This window comes from Charadrius vociferus, unplaced genomic scaffold (assembly GCF_000708025.1).
Source record: "Charadrius vociferus isolate BGI_N301 unplaced genomic scaffold, ASM70802v2 scaffold819, whole genome shotgun sequence".
Lineage (NCBI taxonomy): Eukaryota > Metazoa > Chordata > Aves > Charadriiformes > Charadriidae > Charadrius > Charadrius vociferus.
In genome coordinates this window covers 27427-44997 of record NW_009650062.1, presented here as the reverse complement: position 1 = coordinate 44997, position 17571 = coordinate 27427, and the positions used below count along the sequence as shown (strand labels likewise).

At 41.8% G+C, this 17571-nt stretch overlaps 1 protein-coding gene across 1 annotated transcript; it reads left to right on the top strand.

Annotated features, from left to right (window-relative positions):
- The first annotated feature begins 2534 nt into the window (after positions 1-2534).
- Positions 2535-16845, top strand: SRPK1 (SRSF protein kinase 1). Its single transcript, XM_009891732.1, has 15 exons — positions 2535-2593; positions 3428-3546; positions 5320-5428; positions 5863-5950; positions 6174-6261; positions 7264-7370; positions 8081-8246; positions 9101-9126; positions 9624-9837; positions 10125-10550; positions 11997-12097; positions 13440-13547; positions 14897-14966; positions 15409-15501; positions 16418-16845. Exons 1-15 carry the CDS (start codon positions 2535-2537, stop codon positions 16600-16602), a joined length of 1959 nt encoding a protein of 652 aa, XP_009890034.1. The 3' UTR covers positions 16603-16845.
- The last annotated feature ends 726 nt before the right edge of the window (positions 16846-17571 follow it).

Below are 17571 nucleotides of genomic sequence, written 5' to 3'. Positions count from 1 at the left end.
ATTCCTGGAGAATAAGGACTTTTGGGAGGGTCTCCAGATGTGGATTCATGCGAATCCCATAAAAGATCTAGCATTTTGCCTTAGCATTGCTGTTCCACATGGTTTTCCTTAAGTAAAATAATGCTATATAGTTGTAGAGGCACCCTGCAAATCTGGGTAATTTTGATGATTAATTAGCACATTGAGAGAGCAAAAGTAAAAGGTGATCAAGATGTTCTTAAGTAGAACAGAGCTGGCTATAAAAAAAAAAACCAAACACTACCCTAGAACACTTGATATTCTTTTAGTCTGTAAACTCTTAACCATTTTTCATAGCCTCTTTTTATATTTTACCTGCATTTTGCAATATCGCCGACAGCTGTTTCAGTTGTCGCCTTTAAATACTGAGTATGGATTTTTCTGCTCTCTTTTAGCAGCCTTTTGTGCCTTTTAGAGTACTGTCTGTGTGAGCGAAGCAGGCAGATGAGGGTTGTGGTTTTGTGTATCAGTTTTTCTTTGGTATTAATACATAGTCTGCACTGATTAAGTCTCTCTTAATCTGTATCTGCAGTAGACGTGGTCACTTTGGGGGAAGAAGGTGGTGGGATGTAATTACATCTAATGGATTTTTGCAGGAAGGCAAAGGAATGAGATGTATTTTGGAGGTGATTTCATAAAGGAAATAGCACTGTAGAAATGTATGTGACCTGAATACAGCTCAGTATCGCATTTGTTGGTTTAGTAGATTATAACGTACGAGTGAAATGCTTTCGGATCCCCAGGACAGACTGGGATGCAGACTGCAGGGTGTGTCGTGTACGAGGTCGTCAGCAGCATGATTCGTCAGCCCCTTCTCAGGAGGGGTGCAGAAAGCTTCTGAGAGAATGGGGTTTGATGCTTCCAGTAACTTCTTCCTTGATGCATGAAATTACTATTATTGAGAATCATTGGGACTGCAGAATGGCATGATGTTTCTGTCTGCATCAGTGGTTCTTGAGATGAATTTTCTTTGAATGCATTCTAATCCCCTACATCTTGCATAGATACAAAAGTGCAAATCTTGAAACAGTGTTGGGGAGAATTACTTGTTACAATTTAGGTTAGGGGTGTGGCTGCTGGGCTTAAATTCTCCTTTTTGTCCAGTTTTACATTCTGGTTCCCTTTACCCTTTCTATAGGATTTGTTATATATGGGAGTCCAGTCTCCCCTTCAGCCATTCTGCCCATGGCCCTTTCTTGCCTTTGCTACCTGCTCTTAATTTGGGGATAATCTATGACTTTATTCGCAGCTCAGTTGTCCCCAGAGGAATGCAGCAGTTTTAAAGTCGCTTTTTGACCTCCAAGACTTTCCCCCCCTCCCAGTTTCCTTCTTCCTACCCCCAACTTGTAATTCCGTGGCTCGTGGTGGGGGGAGAAAGTCTAAATATGAAATATCTTGGGGCTGGATCAAGCTGTGGAGTTGATGATAAATGTCTCATTAACCTGGCAGCAGTGGAATGGACTGTCTGGCGGTCTTGTTTTATGGTTCGGGACCACTAATCTGTGTTGCTTATCTGTTCCTGAATTAAAAAAAAACAGCAGGATTTACTAGCTCTGACAACTGACTGAAATAAATGTCGGGTGGTTTGCTTGTGCCAGGGATGACCTGTGAAGCTCCTCTTTGCTTTAATGAACTTCAGTTCCAGATTGTAAATGGCTACAAGTTTGGTCATGATCAGATTGGAACGGGCAATTTCTTCATTTCCATGTTCCGTGGGTATTTAAGATGGCTGTAGTTTTAATGTGTAGTAATGTATTTAACGTTTGAAGTCTCAGCAGAGCGCATGTGCAGCAGGTAAATGCCGAACGTTCATTCTGTTGTGTAACTACTTAGAATTGTCATATTTACCTTGTCCCATGGACTGAGATTAGTTCGTACGGCCATGATATGATGCACAGGGCTGCAGCTCCAAAAGCCGCATCCGAAAGCCCACATGCGTTAGCATGTCCACTGGCACAACCAGGGGCTGCCTCAGCAGCTAATCCTCCTTTGAGCAAAACCAGTTGAATTTGAAATAGTGTGGTGGAAGGCATCAGTTACATCTGCTGCTTCACTGGAACAATAGTTTCAATACAAGAAACTTCCACTAATTCACGCTGACAGGGAAGCGCGTTGTAAAGAATGTTATCTCGTGCTTGTACGTCATTGCTGTAAAGAAATTTGTTGCCCGCCTCCTTGGACAACTCTAGCTTTTTTAAATATCTCATACTTCCAAGAAAAGAAAGCTTAGTGTTAATATCCTGCGGTACTTTGCCATTAAATCTTGCCAGTGCAAATGGTCTATAGGCATTGTGTTCGTTATAAATGCTTGCTTTGTACGAAAGGATGTTGAAGATTAAATCTTGTAGAAAATTAACCATTCCGTGTAATGCGTTGTAAAGTAAATAACTTACCTGTTTTAGTATTAGCAGTTCGTGAGCTGTTTGGCTGTAAGCAGTGGGCTGCCATGAAGGAGGCGTTAGGGCGCAGGGAAGGTGGCGATGTGTTTTAGCTCGGGGACCTCAAACACGGCGTAAATGCATGAGAGCAATGAGGTGGCCTTTGCCAACGTGATCTTCACAAGCAAGAACTTAGAGTAGCACATTTGGTGGAAAAGTTAAACACACAAAATTAATGGTTTTATTTATGAATGTAGGAGTGGAAAAAAAAAAAAGAAAAAATACCACCTCAGTGCTCAGTTTCAATCCCTCTGCAATCACAAGCTCTCAGAAGGGTTTGCAGAACATCTGCTCTGCAAACTCCCACTCTCTGTAGTTCAGACAACTGTAACAAACTTTAGACCTTCAGTGAAGAGATGAACTAGAAACACAGCCTGCCATGTGAGAACAAGAGCAACCAAGGGCACTATTAGGGATTTTAGAGTTCTAAAGTGTTAGAAGCAGAAGGATTGTTAAATGCCCGTTTGATCTCAAAGGTGAAAGGGATGAAGGGCACAGGTTCCTAGACACTGGTTTCATTTTTGTTTCCAAAGGAGTAAGAATTAATTGATGTTAGTCTTTAAAATAACATCCATCAACACTTAAATCTTCAGGTTTTAAATTGGGTAATGTCTTAAAATACAAATTTGCTTTAGAAAAGTCCTCAGGGAATGAAAGGCTGAGGAGGGGTTCAAAGAGACCAACGTTTTGGTGGGATCACTAAGCTTTTAACTCACTATCTTATCTGGCCTTTTCTTTGTTCCACTATAAAAGCGAATCTAGGGCATTGAGTTGTTTTTCTCACTAGTTTATGAAAAATTGTTTCTCTCTACCTTGATACTAGCTTAGGAGTAAAAGCATTTAAATGTGAAAATAGTTTTTCTGAAGGCTGAATATTGCATCTCCTCTGTTATCGGCAATCCCTCGTGTGAAATGAAAGCTGCTGACCTGCAGAGTAACGTGTGTGAGACATGCAGTGTGTTCTCTTTCAGACCCGACACTCAGCATCGGGGCCCTGCTGCTCATTCGGAGAATGATCTTCCCGAGCAAGAGGAGGAAATCCTGGGATCAGATGACGATGAACAAGAGGATCCAAATGATTACTGTAAAGGTGAGAACTTGCCTGTTTAAGGCACTGGATTTTCAATATAATCAAGAAATTCCCAAGATTTCCCATCTACTATAGAGGATGAAAATAGAATCCCTCTTATTTCAACTGTTCTTTGAAGCTGCGTGACGACAATAACATTTTTCAAGCTAACCTGAAATGGAGAAACTATTCTCCAAGGTTCTCTCTGTTATCAGGCAAGATTTGAGTTGGAGAGCTGTTCTTAATCCATGTGTTTAAAGCTGTTAGCTTTTTCCTCTGTGCTGGAGGGGTTTCCAAATTGGTAAAAGCAAGTGGGCATTCAATTTCTTTTGGTTTTCATCAGAAAAAGGACACTTTGAAATCCTTCAAATCAGTTTCAAATTCTTCACTGTTTTCTTATGAAGGTCATAATCTTAGTATCTGTTCTTCAGATAACTTTGTGTCTGCAAATATAGTCTTCCACTGTTTCTCCAAGTAGAAAATAAATACAGAGCAAATGGCAATACCACAGTTTATAATTCAACATCAAAAGGGCCAGGCTGCTTAACATAGCAAATGCTTTAAGAAAGGCAGAACACTGATCATACAAATTCAACTGGGCAATTAGTTGAAGCTTGAATGTGTACCCCCGCCTCCAAGCGCTTTGTAAGACTGCTTCTGTGATACTATTTATTGTACATACTGAATACGGCAGAGGGAGAAGCATGTAACAAATGCCATATATGTGTATAAAGAAACTGCAAAGTCGAAATAGCACAGGGAACTTGAAATGCAATGTTTCTTACACTTCAGTGCTTTACTTCAAAGCATTTCCATTACTTTTAGCATGCTACCCAAATATTTGTGGGATTGTGTTTGTTGTAAAGCAAGTGGGAAGAAGAAAGCCATTGTGTGGTTTGGAAATTGGTGCAGCTGCCGCTGTTGTAACTGGAATCTTTAAGTGAAGAAAAGGGACTTCTGCTGCTTGAGCTAATAAAGCAGTGGATTGCAATTCTGTCTTGTTTGTGAACCAGTCAATCAAGAGAGATGAATCTTCCTGGCAAAGCCTGCATTTCACGGGTGGTATTTGCTGACCGCAGCTGAAGAGTAAGCGCTTGGAATCTAGGGTGTAATTCCAGGTTCTGGCAAAAAATTTATGCCTTAACAATTTCAGATTCTTCTTTGTTCTGTTTTCTGCCAGTTCCCTTGTCTTTTTCTGGCTGTTCATGTCTTTGCTTCCATCACGGAATCCTCCTGCATAGTCAGCAGCTGAGACATACTAGGGGTACAGGGAGGAGACTTTCCTAATTTCAATGATGATGTTAAAGTGGCTTTCAGTCAGGAAAGCGGCAGCAAGGGGAACTCCGTTGGGATCTTGGGTGCAGTACTCTTTCACGTTATGGGCATGAAGCATGCGGAAGCAATGCAGATGTTTAGCTGTGAGATTCTGAGCATCATAAGCTGTGTTTGCCAAAAGGGGTCAGCCTAGCAGACTTCAGATGCTTTCACTGAGAAAATAACCTTTTGCGATGCTGCAGTGATGACCTACATTGAAAAGGAGGAAAAGACAGTCATTCTGGTTCAATTATATTAAAACATTTCAATCAGCTAGAGCGCTGTGCACAGCTCTTCCCCTAACGTACTGTTTATTTGTTCTAGCAAGATCCAATTAGAGAAACGTTTGCATTTGGTTATATGATTAGAATTTTAAACGCATCAGACAAGTCTGCCTCAAGTTGTGATGCTTGTTCCACATACCTGCTCTTCAGCACTTGCATGATCTCTTGATATATAAACTTCCCACTGTTTTTCTAGGTGGTTATCACCTTGTGAAAATAGGAGATCTATTTAATGGACGTTACCACGTGATTCGGAAGCTTGGATGGGGCCACTTCTCCACTGTGTGGCTAGCTTGGGACATTCAGTAAGTCTTTCAGTTCTAACTAGTGTTTCTGGTGGGAATGTACAGCATTGCACAAACGTGATCAGAAATCTGCTTTTCGCTTTCAGATAAAAACACAAAACATAGCTGTCCACATCCCGACACAGAAATTTCTTTTTATATTGGGCATGCAGGCGTGTGGGAGGGAGTTAACAGAACAAACCATGTATGTGGAAAGAGAGCACTTGTGTTCAGCAGTCTCTGACCTATTATTTCATTTTATGAGAAATGACTAACGTGGATGTTTTTATAAAAAGAGACCCAAAGAAAATCATCGTGAGAGTGCTTAACCTTATTTTTCCATGATGTCTTAAATAAGTGGCTCTCTTACATGTAAAAGAATTGGGATAATTCTGGAGAATAAGTTCTTTGTATGAGCATTAACAGTCTTCAATTTACTTACTCTGTGTGTGTAGAGGGAGGAGATTTGTGGCAATGAAGGTGGTGAAGAGTGCAGAGCACTACACAGAAACAGCACTGGACGAAATCAAGTTGCTGAAATCGGTGAGTGCCTGAGAGTGGGGTTCGATGATGATGATTATTATTTTTTATATATATATAATCTTGGGGAGGTCACATTAGTTATGTGCTTGACATTTCTGGGTCATCTAGCTGTGAAGAATTTGCATAGGAACCTAACAGTAGGGTAGTAGATCTGATTTCGAAATATATTTTTGCCTAGTAATTACCTCGAGGAACGCAAGATTAATCCTGTTTTTCTCTGCAGGTCCGCAACAGCGATCCAAATGATCCAAGTAAAGAGAGAGTTGTTCAGTTACTAGATGACTTCAAGATTTCAGGAGTTAATGGTTCTCGTATCCTTTTGGGGAATAAAGGCAAAGAATTCCATAAAGACGGGAGTTTGCTGGGTAGCTGTCATGTTGGGGCTGGTGAGCGATGCCCAGGCATCTCTTCCACTGCCCAAGGAAACCTGCTGTAGAATCATCTGCCTCAAAACCACCCGCTAAGCTCAGATCCAGAATGATCATTCAGCCTGGTGTAATATGTGTAAATTGTGGAGACAGCTCTGCTTAGTCATGCTTTTACCATGAGAGATGGGGTGGCTGCTTCTGATTTGTGATCAAGACTGGATGGCTTAGTGTGTGAGGTGCCTTTGTGGTAAGAGCGTCCATCTGTCTCAACCCCTCGCTTTTGCAAGCAGCCTGGTAATAACCCCTTATTAAAGCAGTAGAAAATGTTAAGAACAGTAATTAAAAATAGCAAACACTTGCAGCCTGTAACTGGACAATAAGGTGGTTTTCTAGTTATGGAAGCAGATAATGTCAATATTGTTGAAGTCCAGGCTTGTCAAAAGTTTGTTTTGCTGGTAAAGAGGCAAGGGAGGGCGGAGAAAGTAACTTACTAATTGTTCTGAAGATGACTTACGAAATGGAAATTTTATTATCTCTTCAGGTAATGCTGGTATAGAGAGATTTGGCATTGAGTTTTGCCTGGGGCAAGAGCCAAGGCTGTTCCAAAACGTACATTGTTGGTTTGAAGCTGTCTCAATATTAGCAGGAAATACTAATGCACACCACTTGCTTGTGTAACTGGCTTCCACGCAAAGCAGGAGAGAGCTACTGCTGCATTGGGACCATTGTCCTAACCAACTCCGTCCCAGTGTATTTCAGGTTGTAGATAACACCACAACGTGTAGGATAGGATGGTGCTGTTCAGGAAGGCAACTTCTCTGAGCTGTGTCAGAAGGATGAGGGTTCTTTAATATAAAACGCTTAAACGGTGTGGATTTCTTTGGATCGTCAGTCCTGGAAATTCAGGGCTCCTTTGGTCTGTCTTTTTCCTTGACTGAGTTCCAGATATCTGTATGGTGTTTGAAGTTTTAGGCCATCATCTCCTGAAGTGGATCATCAAGTCAAATTATCAGGGGCTTCCACTCCCTTGTGTCAAAAAGATCATCAAACAGGTAAGTTCCAGTTCTGACTGCACTGTTCCCCTCAAACCAGTAAGAACTCTTTTACTAATCTTTCCCAGATCTAAGAAAACAAAAGAAGATTCAAGATCTCCCAGATCCAGGAAAACAAAACCAGTAGTGTCTCTCTCATGCAACAAAATCATTCTTGGGTTAATGTTTCCTTTCTCTACTGCAACAGCCTTCTGCTTTAGATATTTATTTTTCTGATATTTAAACCGTGATGGAAGGCCAGCTTTGCTTTTAACCTCTTCTTACCCTGGTTATTCCTTGTAAGTGCAAGTATTCCTTTTTTTAAAAACTGTTACAGTAAGTGCAGTGCTTAATGATGGGAAGAGCAGGAGAAACCTGTTCTTCCTACTGGATGGTTGCCTGAGAAGAAACGTCTTTCTACATGTGAGGTGGAGAGGAGATGGAAAGCATGATTTTATTGTAGGGTATTAAGGTTAGATTTTCAGCTTTGGTAAATTAAGTTATGAGGGTAAAGAGTATTTTAAATTCCTAGCTAAAATCTGTATGCAAACGTGTATCTTCTGGAACTGAGTAGTCACCACTGATCACGTTAGCTCTGATCTTGAGTGTTCTCAAACACAGAAGTCCTACAGGATCGTTGGTCACCCTAGGCAACTCTGTGTTCTCACTTCACTCAATTTGCTCATTCTTTGCTTTTTCTAATGATCAATTTCCTTCTCTCCTCTCTGCAGGTTCTTCAGGGTCTGGATTACTTGCACACAAAATGTCGAATCATTCATACTGACATTAAACCTGAGAACATTCTTCTGTGTGTTAACGACCAGTATATCCGCAGGCTGGCTGCGGAAGCAACAGAGTGGCAGAGATCTGGGGCTCCCCCACCATCTGGCTCTGCAGGTGCTTTTTTTCCTGAAAATTGGTGCTATTTCTCCCCCACCCCCAAATCATAACTGATCTCACTAGGGAGAACTTCCTTATTGAGTACAGCGGGACAATAATGCAAGTAACCTGAAAAGGCAACTGGAAATTGGGAAGTTAGTCATAAGTTGTAACTGAAAGATGACTAGGAAAGCAGTCATTTGTACAAGAAAAATGGAGGGAGGATATATGTGTGCTGGCATCTGCTTTTAACACAGCTAATCTGGCCCTGGTGAAGTGGTAGGGTAGGCAGTCCTGTATAGCGCGCACCACATAAATGCTAATGCGCTCAAAATAGTGCTGGAGTGAAAACGTGGTGAGGTGCTTCTCATATTTTCTTCAGAAGCTTATTTCCTTTCATTGCACGATGCTGGACATGCATTTCATGAAGGCCTCTGTCAATCATAGTCTTAAAAAACCAACATTCAGCTGAGCCTATCGTAGCACAGCTTAGCTTAGGGAAACTCCTATAACGTAACTTTGGTATTTTAATGTTTTGGTTTGCATTTTCTTTCCAGTAAGATGCATAATACATGCAGTAAATGAAGCTGCATGACAGGAAATTTAAGTCTTTGATATCAGTCAAGCAACTCTACAATCTGACATTTTAATTACGCATTTACTCATTTATTGTTTTTCTTTTTTTTTTTCATTCTTGCTCAATTTTTTACTCTCTACTTTTGTAGAGAATTAAGCCTCCAAAATAACATTTGCTGATACCTTTAAAATGTTGTTACCAAACCCCATAGGAAAAAGCTTACCTTAAGATAAGAATGCAGTTGTGGTGTTTTAATATAATCATACTAATTTACTGATCTTCCTTTCCCTTTCAGTGAGCACCGCGCCACAGCCAAAACCAGTAAGTGTGATAGCTTTCATGCGTAAGTAGCCATCTACTTCTAGTTCCTACAGCATTGTTGCATGATGCATCAGTGTTAAAGGAAAGCAACCTTAAATCAGAAGGAAAAGTATGATTTGTGTTTGTCATAGACATAGCCATCAGGTTCAATGCTGTCTTGGAGATGTAAGTAGTGCTAGGTCGTGTGTCGCCAGATTGAGTAGTCTTCTTGGTGGTCTCAGGGTCTGTTGTGAAGGTGACTGTTGTCTGCAGAGTCTGAGATCCCTCATCTGGAGATTACTGTAGGCTTCTCGGGTCAGGACAGAAACGCACTGATAAGAGCCTCAGGCAAGTGCTCCAAAAACCTTAATATCTACTTTTTATTTGGGAGAACTGTCTCCAGAGTTTTCATCCCAGACTGCTTCCTCAGCTCTGAAATAATAAATTAAAACTTGATGTGTTTTGGATTATTGAAATATGAAACGCTAAGTCCAGTTTCTCTGCTTGCTTCTGTGTAGGCTGACAAAATGTCAAAGAATAAGAAAAAGAAATTGAAAAAGAAGCAGAAACGGCAGGCCGAGTTGTTAGAGAAGCGAATGCAAGAGATAGAGGAAATGGAGAAGGAAGCAAGCCCGGGGCAGACGCAGCCTGAAGAGGAGGAAGAAGCTCAGAGCCCCCTGGAAATGCTCATAAAAGTTAGTCCACCAGAGGAAAATGTCAGCAAAAAGACAGGTATGGATCTAAAGTATTGCTACAGTAGCAGAGCGTTGTCCTTTCAGTGATGCTGGCAGGAGCAGAGTGAGCATCTTGAGCAGAGGTGACCACTGTTATTTCACCCGTTTGCGTTGTGTTTTACCCATCTAAAGATAGCAAGAAATTTCCTGTTACAAATTGAATTAATGAATGACTGGGTTCAGTTGTGTTTTGAGAACTACCTGCTTCTGAGGGCTCCCTGAACAGCTTCAGCTATTACTTTGTTTAGACATACTCTTCTATCTTCTCCTTTTCCACTCTTCCAGCTGAAGTCATTGTACAAGAGCAATCTATTCTAATGGAAAGCAGTGTGGAGAAATGTGTAACAGAAATAAATTGCAATGGAGTGATACAAATGACGGACTTCCCAGACTCCGGCAACCAAGGGTCTGTGCGACTTGAGGATGACCTTCATAATGCCAATGACTGTGGCGATCACTCTCACACGCAGAAGGAGAACTTCCATAGTTGTAGTTACAGTCAGCGTAATGGTGACTCGGAGAACAGGCCTCAAGAAGCAATGTCGGACTCGTTCGTGCCCTTAGTTTCAGAAGATTCCATGGTGTGTCAGCCCACGTCCAACGAAGAGAGAGCATTCAATGATCAGGAGATTAACCATTTGCAGGAAAGCATCCGGACAGAGATACCTTCAGAGGACGAGAATGAGAATAATAGCCCGTCAGACAACAAAGGTATAAGAGGAACCCTGTGAGAAAGGGCTCCTTTCTTCCCGATCTGGGAGAGTTGTGTTACAACACTTCATCAGAGTATTAATAGAAACCTCCATTTTGTAGGCTGAAGTGATCAGAACCACCTGTTTGAGCCTTTTCCTCCCAGGAGTAATTAACCTGACAGTCCTGCTCTGAGGCATTTGCTGTTTGTGGCTTCCAATTGTAGTTGTACTTTAGTTTTGACTATTGAATGCATAAGTGTTTCCACTTTTTTTTTTTAAAAAAAAAACAAACCCTATACATTTGTTTTTCAGTATAGGGACATTCCATCCTTTGCATCAGGTGTTCAGTATGTGATTTTTCATTTATAGTTAGAAATGCAAGTCTACAAATTGTCACTGGCTGTTAAATTATGGGATAAGTGCTGTTCGGCATGTTCTGATAGTTTTGCTCTTAAAATGGAGCACAGGTAATTCATCTCAGTTACTTGAGATGAGTTAAATGTTTTCCCAGAACTAGAAATGCAGCCTGACTGAAACAAAGCTCATACAGTGTAGGAAAAGACCTCTTTAATGCTTTTGTTTAAATCTTATTTGTTTCGGGGAGAAAAACCGTAGTCTTTTAGGTTTAGGAGAACATAAGACACACAATAGAGTACAGCAGTTAAAGCACATTCCAAGTGTGTGTGTTTTAAAAACTTAGTTGATAAAACTCACTCTTTGCATCTTCGAGTCAAGGTCAGGTGAAGTATATCTTCTCGGAGGAGGAGGGAAAAACTAACACTTGTACTTCTTTTTTAACAATTTCTGTGGCATTTTCATGGCAGAGTGTTTCTGGGTATTTACATGGATGAAAAGTAGCAAGTGAAAGTGAAATATTTTGAAAGTAGAACTGCATTTAGTTGGATGCCCCTGCTAGATTACTGGGTGTATTTTGCTTCTTGCAGTGCTCTCTCAAATAGCTTTAGAGCTACAGCTGAATGTAATTTAGTGACTTAATATTCTTGCTCTCCACTGTGTCATCACAACAGATATTTTAGCTCTTGTAACTGTCTCTCTTGCAGCAGTGAATGATGGGCATGTCAAAAAGATGCTATAGTACATGGGCTGTCCTTCAAAGATTTAGGAAGACTTAAAGGTTGAGAGCTTGTTATGTTTCTGGCAATGCCCTTATTTAAAAAGCTTGTCTAGATACAGACAGACTTTTTAAGGCTGTGCAGAGTGCTGGGAAAGTGTCACTCTTACATGGGCTTGCTTGTCCTTCTGCTTTGTAACACCAGTCGGGTCTTAGTGGTAGTAGTTCTGTTGTTCATAGTGCAGACTGCTGATTTTTATACCTTCGGGGAGGGAAAAGTTCTGATCCGTAAGCAAAACCCTTCCTGGGTAGGGAGGGGGCTGTAGAATTTGGATGACAGATGGTGACACTGTCCGTGTAGCTTTAATCAGCTGATGTACACGTTGCCTCTAGGAAAATCAACGGCTGGGAATTTCCTCCTTAATCCTCTTGAGCCCAAGAATGCAGATAAGCTCAAAGTGAAGATAGCTGACCTAGGAAATGCCTGCTGGGTGGTAAGTTTAAAATCTTTTCACATTGACTGTTTAAACCTGCTAATTCATTCACAGTATGCCAAGATGGAAAAGAATCTGTAGAATAGATTCTTAGGCCTGCTTGTGAAAGTAGTTTGAAACTGTTGGGGGGGAAAAAGAGGGTGCAGCAGGGCCACAAAGAAATAGTCCCCTAACACAGGGTTTCAGCCTGTGTTCTGGGTGCCTCTTTAGCCATTAGGTTACTTCTAATGGGCCCGTGAACAGTGTCACATATAATGTGTTGAAATCTGCATATGTGAAACTTCTGAAGGAGTCTGTAGGTCTCCTGGAGAATGAGAAGGTTGCAAACAATTGCTCTGATGTGCTAGTTCTGTAGTTTATTAGCTTGTCAAACCATTTCGGTGGATTCATGAGCACATGAAAGAGACTCATAAATAGTTTTATTCTTTGATCGTTGTGCTGTGCAGCTTTTAAATGTTTGACATTTCAAATAGAAGAAATGCCTATTTTGCTTGGCTTTTTAAATGGCAAAATACTTGAGAACTTACGGGAGAGAGTCTCAAACTCAGAATAGCGCGTCAGGCTTGCAGCGTCTGGCAAGGTAGTCTCTTACACTGCTGTTGCTTATCTGCCTTAAGGCAGCTGAATCGTGGCCTGTCTGTCGTGATTCAGGTAGGGGAGGCTGCAGCTTCTGAAACAGTCTTCCCGGATTCTATTTTTGTGGCTTGCTTTCTTCTAAATTGCTGGAGTGTTTTACTTAACAAGGGGCGTCTCTGGTAGAGCTTTTAAGCAGTACTTGTAGGAATCACGGGATTTTCAGAGTTGGAAGGGACCTCTAGAGATCATCTCGTCCCACTCCCCTGCTGAAGCAGGACTGCCCAGAGCACATCCCTCAGGACTGCATCCAGGCGGGGCTTGAAAACCCCCAGAGAAGGGGACTCCCCCACCCCCCCGGGCAGCCTGTGCCACTGCTCTGCCACCCCAACCGTAAAGAAGGTTCTCCGTGGATTTGAACGGAACTTCCTGTGTTCCAACTTGTGCCCGTTGCCCCTCGTCCTGTCACTGGGAACCACCGAGAAGAGTCTGGCTCCATCCTCCTTCAGCCCACCCTTTAGATACTTGTAGACAATAATAAGGTCTCCCCTCAGCCTTCTCTTCTCCAGGCTGAAGAGTCCCAGCGCTCTCAGCCTTTCCTCACGAGGGAGATGCTCCAATCCATCAGTCATCTTGGTTGCCCTTCGCTGGACTCCCTTATATTCAGATGAAGCGTAATGGGAATGAGCTTCGATCTGCTCTGGCCTCCCAGGTTGTTGATTCTCCTCTTTTTAAACACTCTGTTTAGTAAAACATTCCTTCTGTTTAGCACAAGCACTTCACTGAAGACATCCAGACAAGACAGTACCGATCCTTGGAGGTGTTGATAGGATCGGGGTACAACACCCCAGCTGACATCTGGAGCACGGCATGTATGGTGAGTGACGTCATCCAGGGGATTTTGAACTGTTTCTGTGGAGCTTTTGGGGAAACTCGTGTGTGCTGTGCTCTCCGGGCTGCTGAGTCACTAGCCAAGCCTGGCAAAAACCCCTCACGGGTGTTCAGCCAACTTCCAGACTTGCTGAATACCGTGTTTCCACACCAAAGTTGTTTATCTTGGTTTTTTTTTTTTTTTGCCACGTGTGGCTTTCCTTTTGAAAGTTAGTTTTGTTGTACGGCACTGGCAGATTTAAAATGTGTCATCATGCTTTGTGGAAAAACAAGACAACTATGCAATTCTGAGGACCAAATCCTTTTATATAAAGGGCTTTTCTGCTGCATCCAGCACTGTTTCACAGATGTCTTCGGTGTAATTTCATATTTTAATTGTATGCATCCTCTGCATATTGGGAATCATTTTATAATCTGAGTAATGCTGAGACGAGGTTGACGCTGTCCCTGTAATACCTGGCAAATGTAGAATATGGCGATTTCAAAAAAAAAAAATCAGTCTAGTCAGTTACTGCGTGTGCCTCTTTGGTGTCTCCATTCTGTGTTTTCTGCAAAGCAAAGCTTGGGGTTTGTGCTCTAAACTTAAGAAATAGTGAGATCATTTTTGCTGTCTTGGAAAGCAAGCTGTGATTGAGTGTGGTAAAAGAATATGCGGAGGGTCATGTTGTCTCTGCAGAACGTGTGGCCAAAATTATACAGTGGTTACTCCCAGTGCCTAATTCAATAGTTAAACTACAGCAGTCCATGAAGAAAACTAAGAATAGAGAAGGTCAGAGGTACTGTTTTGAGTGAAAGTGAATGTGTAAAGAGTAAATGTGTTGGGGAATTTAGGAGTGGTGAGTTGAAATGAATGTAAATGTTTTTCTCACTTAAAACATGGTTTTGTATCTACAGAGAAATGTTCAGAGATTAACTGTTTGAAAAATGTCTCTTTAATATCTGAAAGTTGGGGAGAATCTTTGGAAAAAGAACAAAAAAAAAAACCCCAAAAAGCTAGAGTTTGGACATGACATCACTTTGCAAAATGCTGTTGAGGCGGAAGAGAGGTGAAGTGTGTGAAATGCCTTAACTTTGTACAGTTTCACACAAGCGTACTGCATTATGCTGTGATCCAGAGTTCATCACAGATATGCCTGTGATGTCTTAGTGCAGTCGTTAAAAACGTTGCAAAGTAATTGCTCATCTTTAGATGGTAACGGTGTGCTAGAGGTTTGCAGGTTATTCTTCCCACCGCTTTGCTTCTGGCCCACAGATACGCAGAATCAACCCGCAGCACATCTAACAACGCGTGAAGGGTATTAAAGTGATTTAACGTGCTCGTTTCTGTTTGTTTAGGCCTTTGAGTTAGCAACAGGAGACTATCTCTTCGAACCTCATTCTGGGGAGGATTACTCACGGGATGAAGGTGTGTTTGTCGAAGTCTTTCCTTTATAAGATGGGATGTGAAATGCAGTTGTTGCTGCTTCAGAATGAGCCTTCTCTTACGAGTGAGCAATGCAAAGGCTCCTGGCATAAAGATAGTTTTTAACCAAATTGGTACCAACTGTGCTGGAGCCTCTGCAGTGAAACACTGTGCAATAAAGCCCATGTTCTTGTGTTTCCCATTGCTCTTACTGCTGGCTTCTCTATCTTGCTGCTTAAACTGGTCATGCCTCAAATTGCCCTTACCTTTTTTCCCCTAGTCCCTTGACTTTGTCATTGCTTAGTGTAATCTGATTTCAAGTGGATCTCAAAGTAATTTTTAAGGGAGATTATGTCTTTGTCTTTATATCCCAGAGAAGGAAACTGGGGCATAGAGATGTCTTGTGTGGATGTGTCTCATTGTCTTTTCTTTTGAAAAAATGCAGATCATATTGCATTGATCATAGAACTTCTGGGGAAAATACCTCGCAAGCTCATTTTGGCAGGAAAATATTCCAAGGAGTTTTTCACCAAAAAAGGTAAAAGTAAACAAAGCAGTGTCACTTACTGCCTCATCCCCTGCCCCAAATACAGAAGAGTGCCTTGCTGGAAGTACCAATTAACAACAGATGCTAGCAAAGGTGCCTTTTTAAGTCTTCCCTTTGTTTTATGAAATGCTTTCTCAGTAAAACTGCAGCTAAATATAAGGCATTTTGTCTTAACTGCTGAAAGTATCCTACATCCTAGTACTTGACATCTTGGTGTAGATCAAATGCAGCAGGTAGAAAAACAGTACTGTAGATACTTCTGCAGACTTCGTTTGGCTTTATTTAGCTGATCTTTGTCAACGAGAGATGTTGACTTACCTTTGAAGTCTTCTCTAGACAACTCTATTCCATTTCTAGCATGCCACTCACCTAAATAGCGCCTTGCAGCCTGAGCTGTGTTGCTCAGGACACATTATACCATTATTGTAAAGCTCTAAGTACTCCAGAAATGTATTGCGTCTCAAGAAAAAGCTTTTGACCTAGTTTAATACTTTTTTTGTAAAACAAACCCTTTTTTGTTAGTTTTTTGCTTTCCCACACAGTGCTGCACGTATTGCGTGTATTCCAAAGTCAACAGCACAGTGCTTTTTCTGTCATGTCAACCGGTATAATTGGTGATTTAATGAAGTTAAACAGTATTTGCTGATATTGGATCAGAAATAGCAGAAGTGAAAAAAGAAGCCTTCGAGAAAGTACATTTCTAGAACAGTCTTCAAAAGCAGACAGAAAAGGGGTTTTAGTGTAACTTAATTCTTCCTTCAGTGTGCCCTACCGTTTTATACTCCCTATGCCCAACTGTTCAGAACAGTTTCGGAATCCAGTCTGTCGTGTTCAGCTGTTTGGCCTATTTTATTCAGCCGCTCTGTTCCCAGGTCTTGCACTTAACCTGTCTGTCTTTTCTTTTCAGGTGACCTGAAGCACATCACCAAACTGAAGCCCTGGGGCCTTTTTGAAGTCTTGGTGGAAAAATACGAGTGGGCCCAAGAGGAGGCGGCCGCATTCACAGACTTCTTATTACCTATGTTGGAGCTGATCCCAGAGAAACGAGCTACAGCAGCAGAGTGTCTCAGGCACCCCTGGCTTAACTCGTAGAGGCTTCAACGCAATGCCACAGCACTACACTCTGGTTTACAGCATAGCGTACACGCACCCAGCTGCCCCTTCCCTTTTTGTTGGTTTTTTTTTTTCTTCCCTTGTTCATTTTCAGTGTGAAGTTCTTCCTTCAAGGCTTCCAAGATTTTAGATAAACCTAACCTGCTCTGCTGAGTTTGCTTGTGTGACTCAATGGGGACTCTCCTCCGCCAGTGGGGCGTCATCTGTGTTTTGCCTTGATTGGGCTTCGCCAAAGACTAATTGACTAGAATATGAAGTTTTTCCTGAGTCTCCTCACTGTTACACACTGTGTGTTGCAGGTGTGAGTTCACCTCTGCTCAGATGCATCCTCCCTTAGCAAAATTTCAACTCTCCTTTCTTTCTGAGGGGGATGTGAAGATCTGAATGCCGCCTCCTCTCACTGACTCAGGGGCCGATTTCCCGCTGTTGATCCAGTAGCTAGCAATGGGGTGAGAAGTAACGCATGGCACCGAGGTGGTGTTAGTTCCTTGTAGAGCAAAGACCTCGAAATCCTCCGTTTTCTAGGTCTCTACCGTATTCTTTGCTTTCCAGTCGCGTAACTTTTCTTTAGTTCTAGCTGCTTCAATCTTTTGAAAAGAGCTATTTAAACCTAGATTTTAGTATCCCGTATTCCTTCCTCCAAAGTGCCCTGCCCCTTTACTTTTTCCTTCCTTGTGCCCAGTTGGAATAGTTTCTGAACTCAGTGATGTTTTCTACTTTAATACCCGTGCCTGTGACTAAAAGGTGACAAAATAAGCAAAAGCTGGAACTGGCTCAACGCACAATCTTCAGCACACAGATGGGTGCACCCGTTGGCTGCAGAGGCAGCCTTCTTGCAGGCAGATCTTCTAACATTTTAGTGAGCTGTAAGTTTTGGGAGTTTTACCCATTATGGGCACTTTTTTTGCCTTGCTTGAGGCAGTTGCTGTATCTGTGAGAGATTGGCTT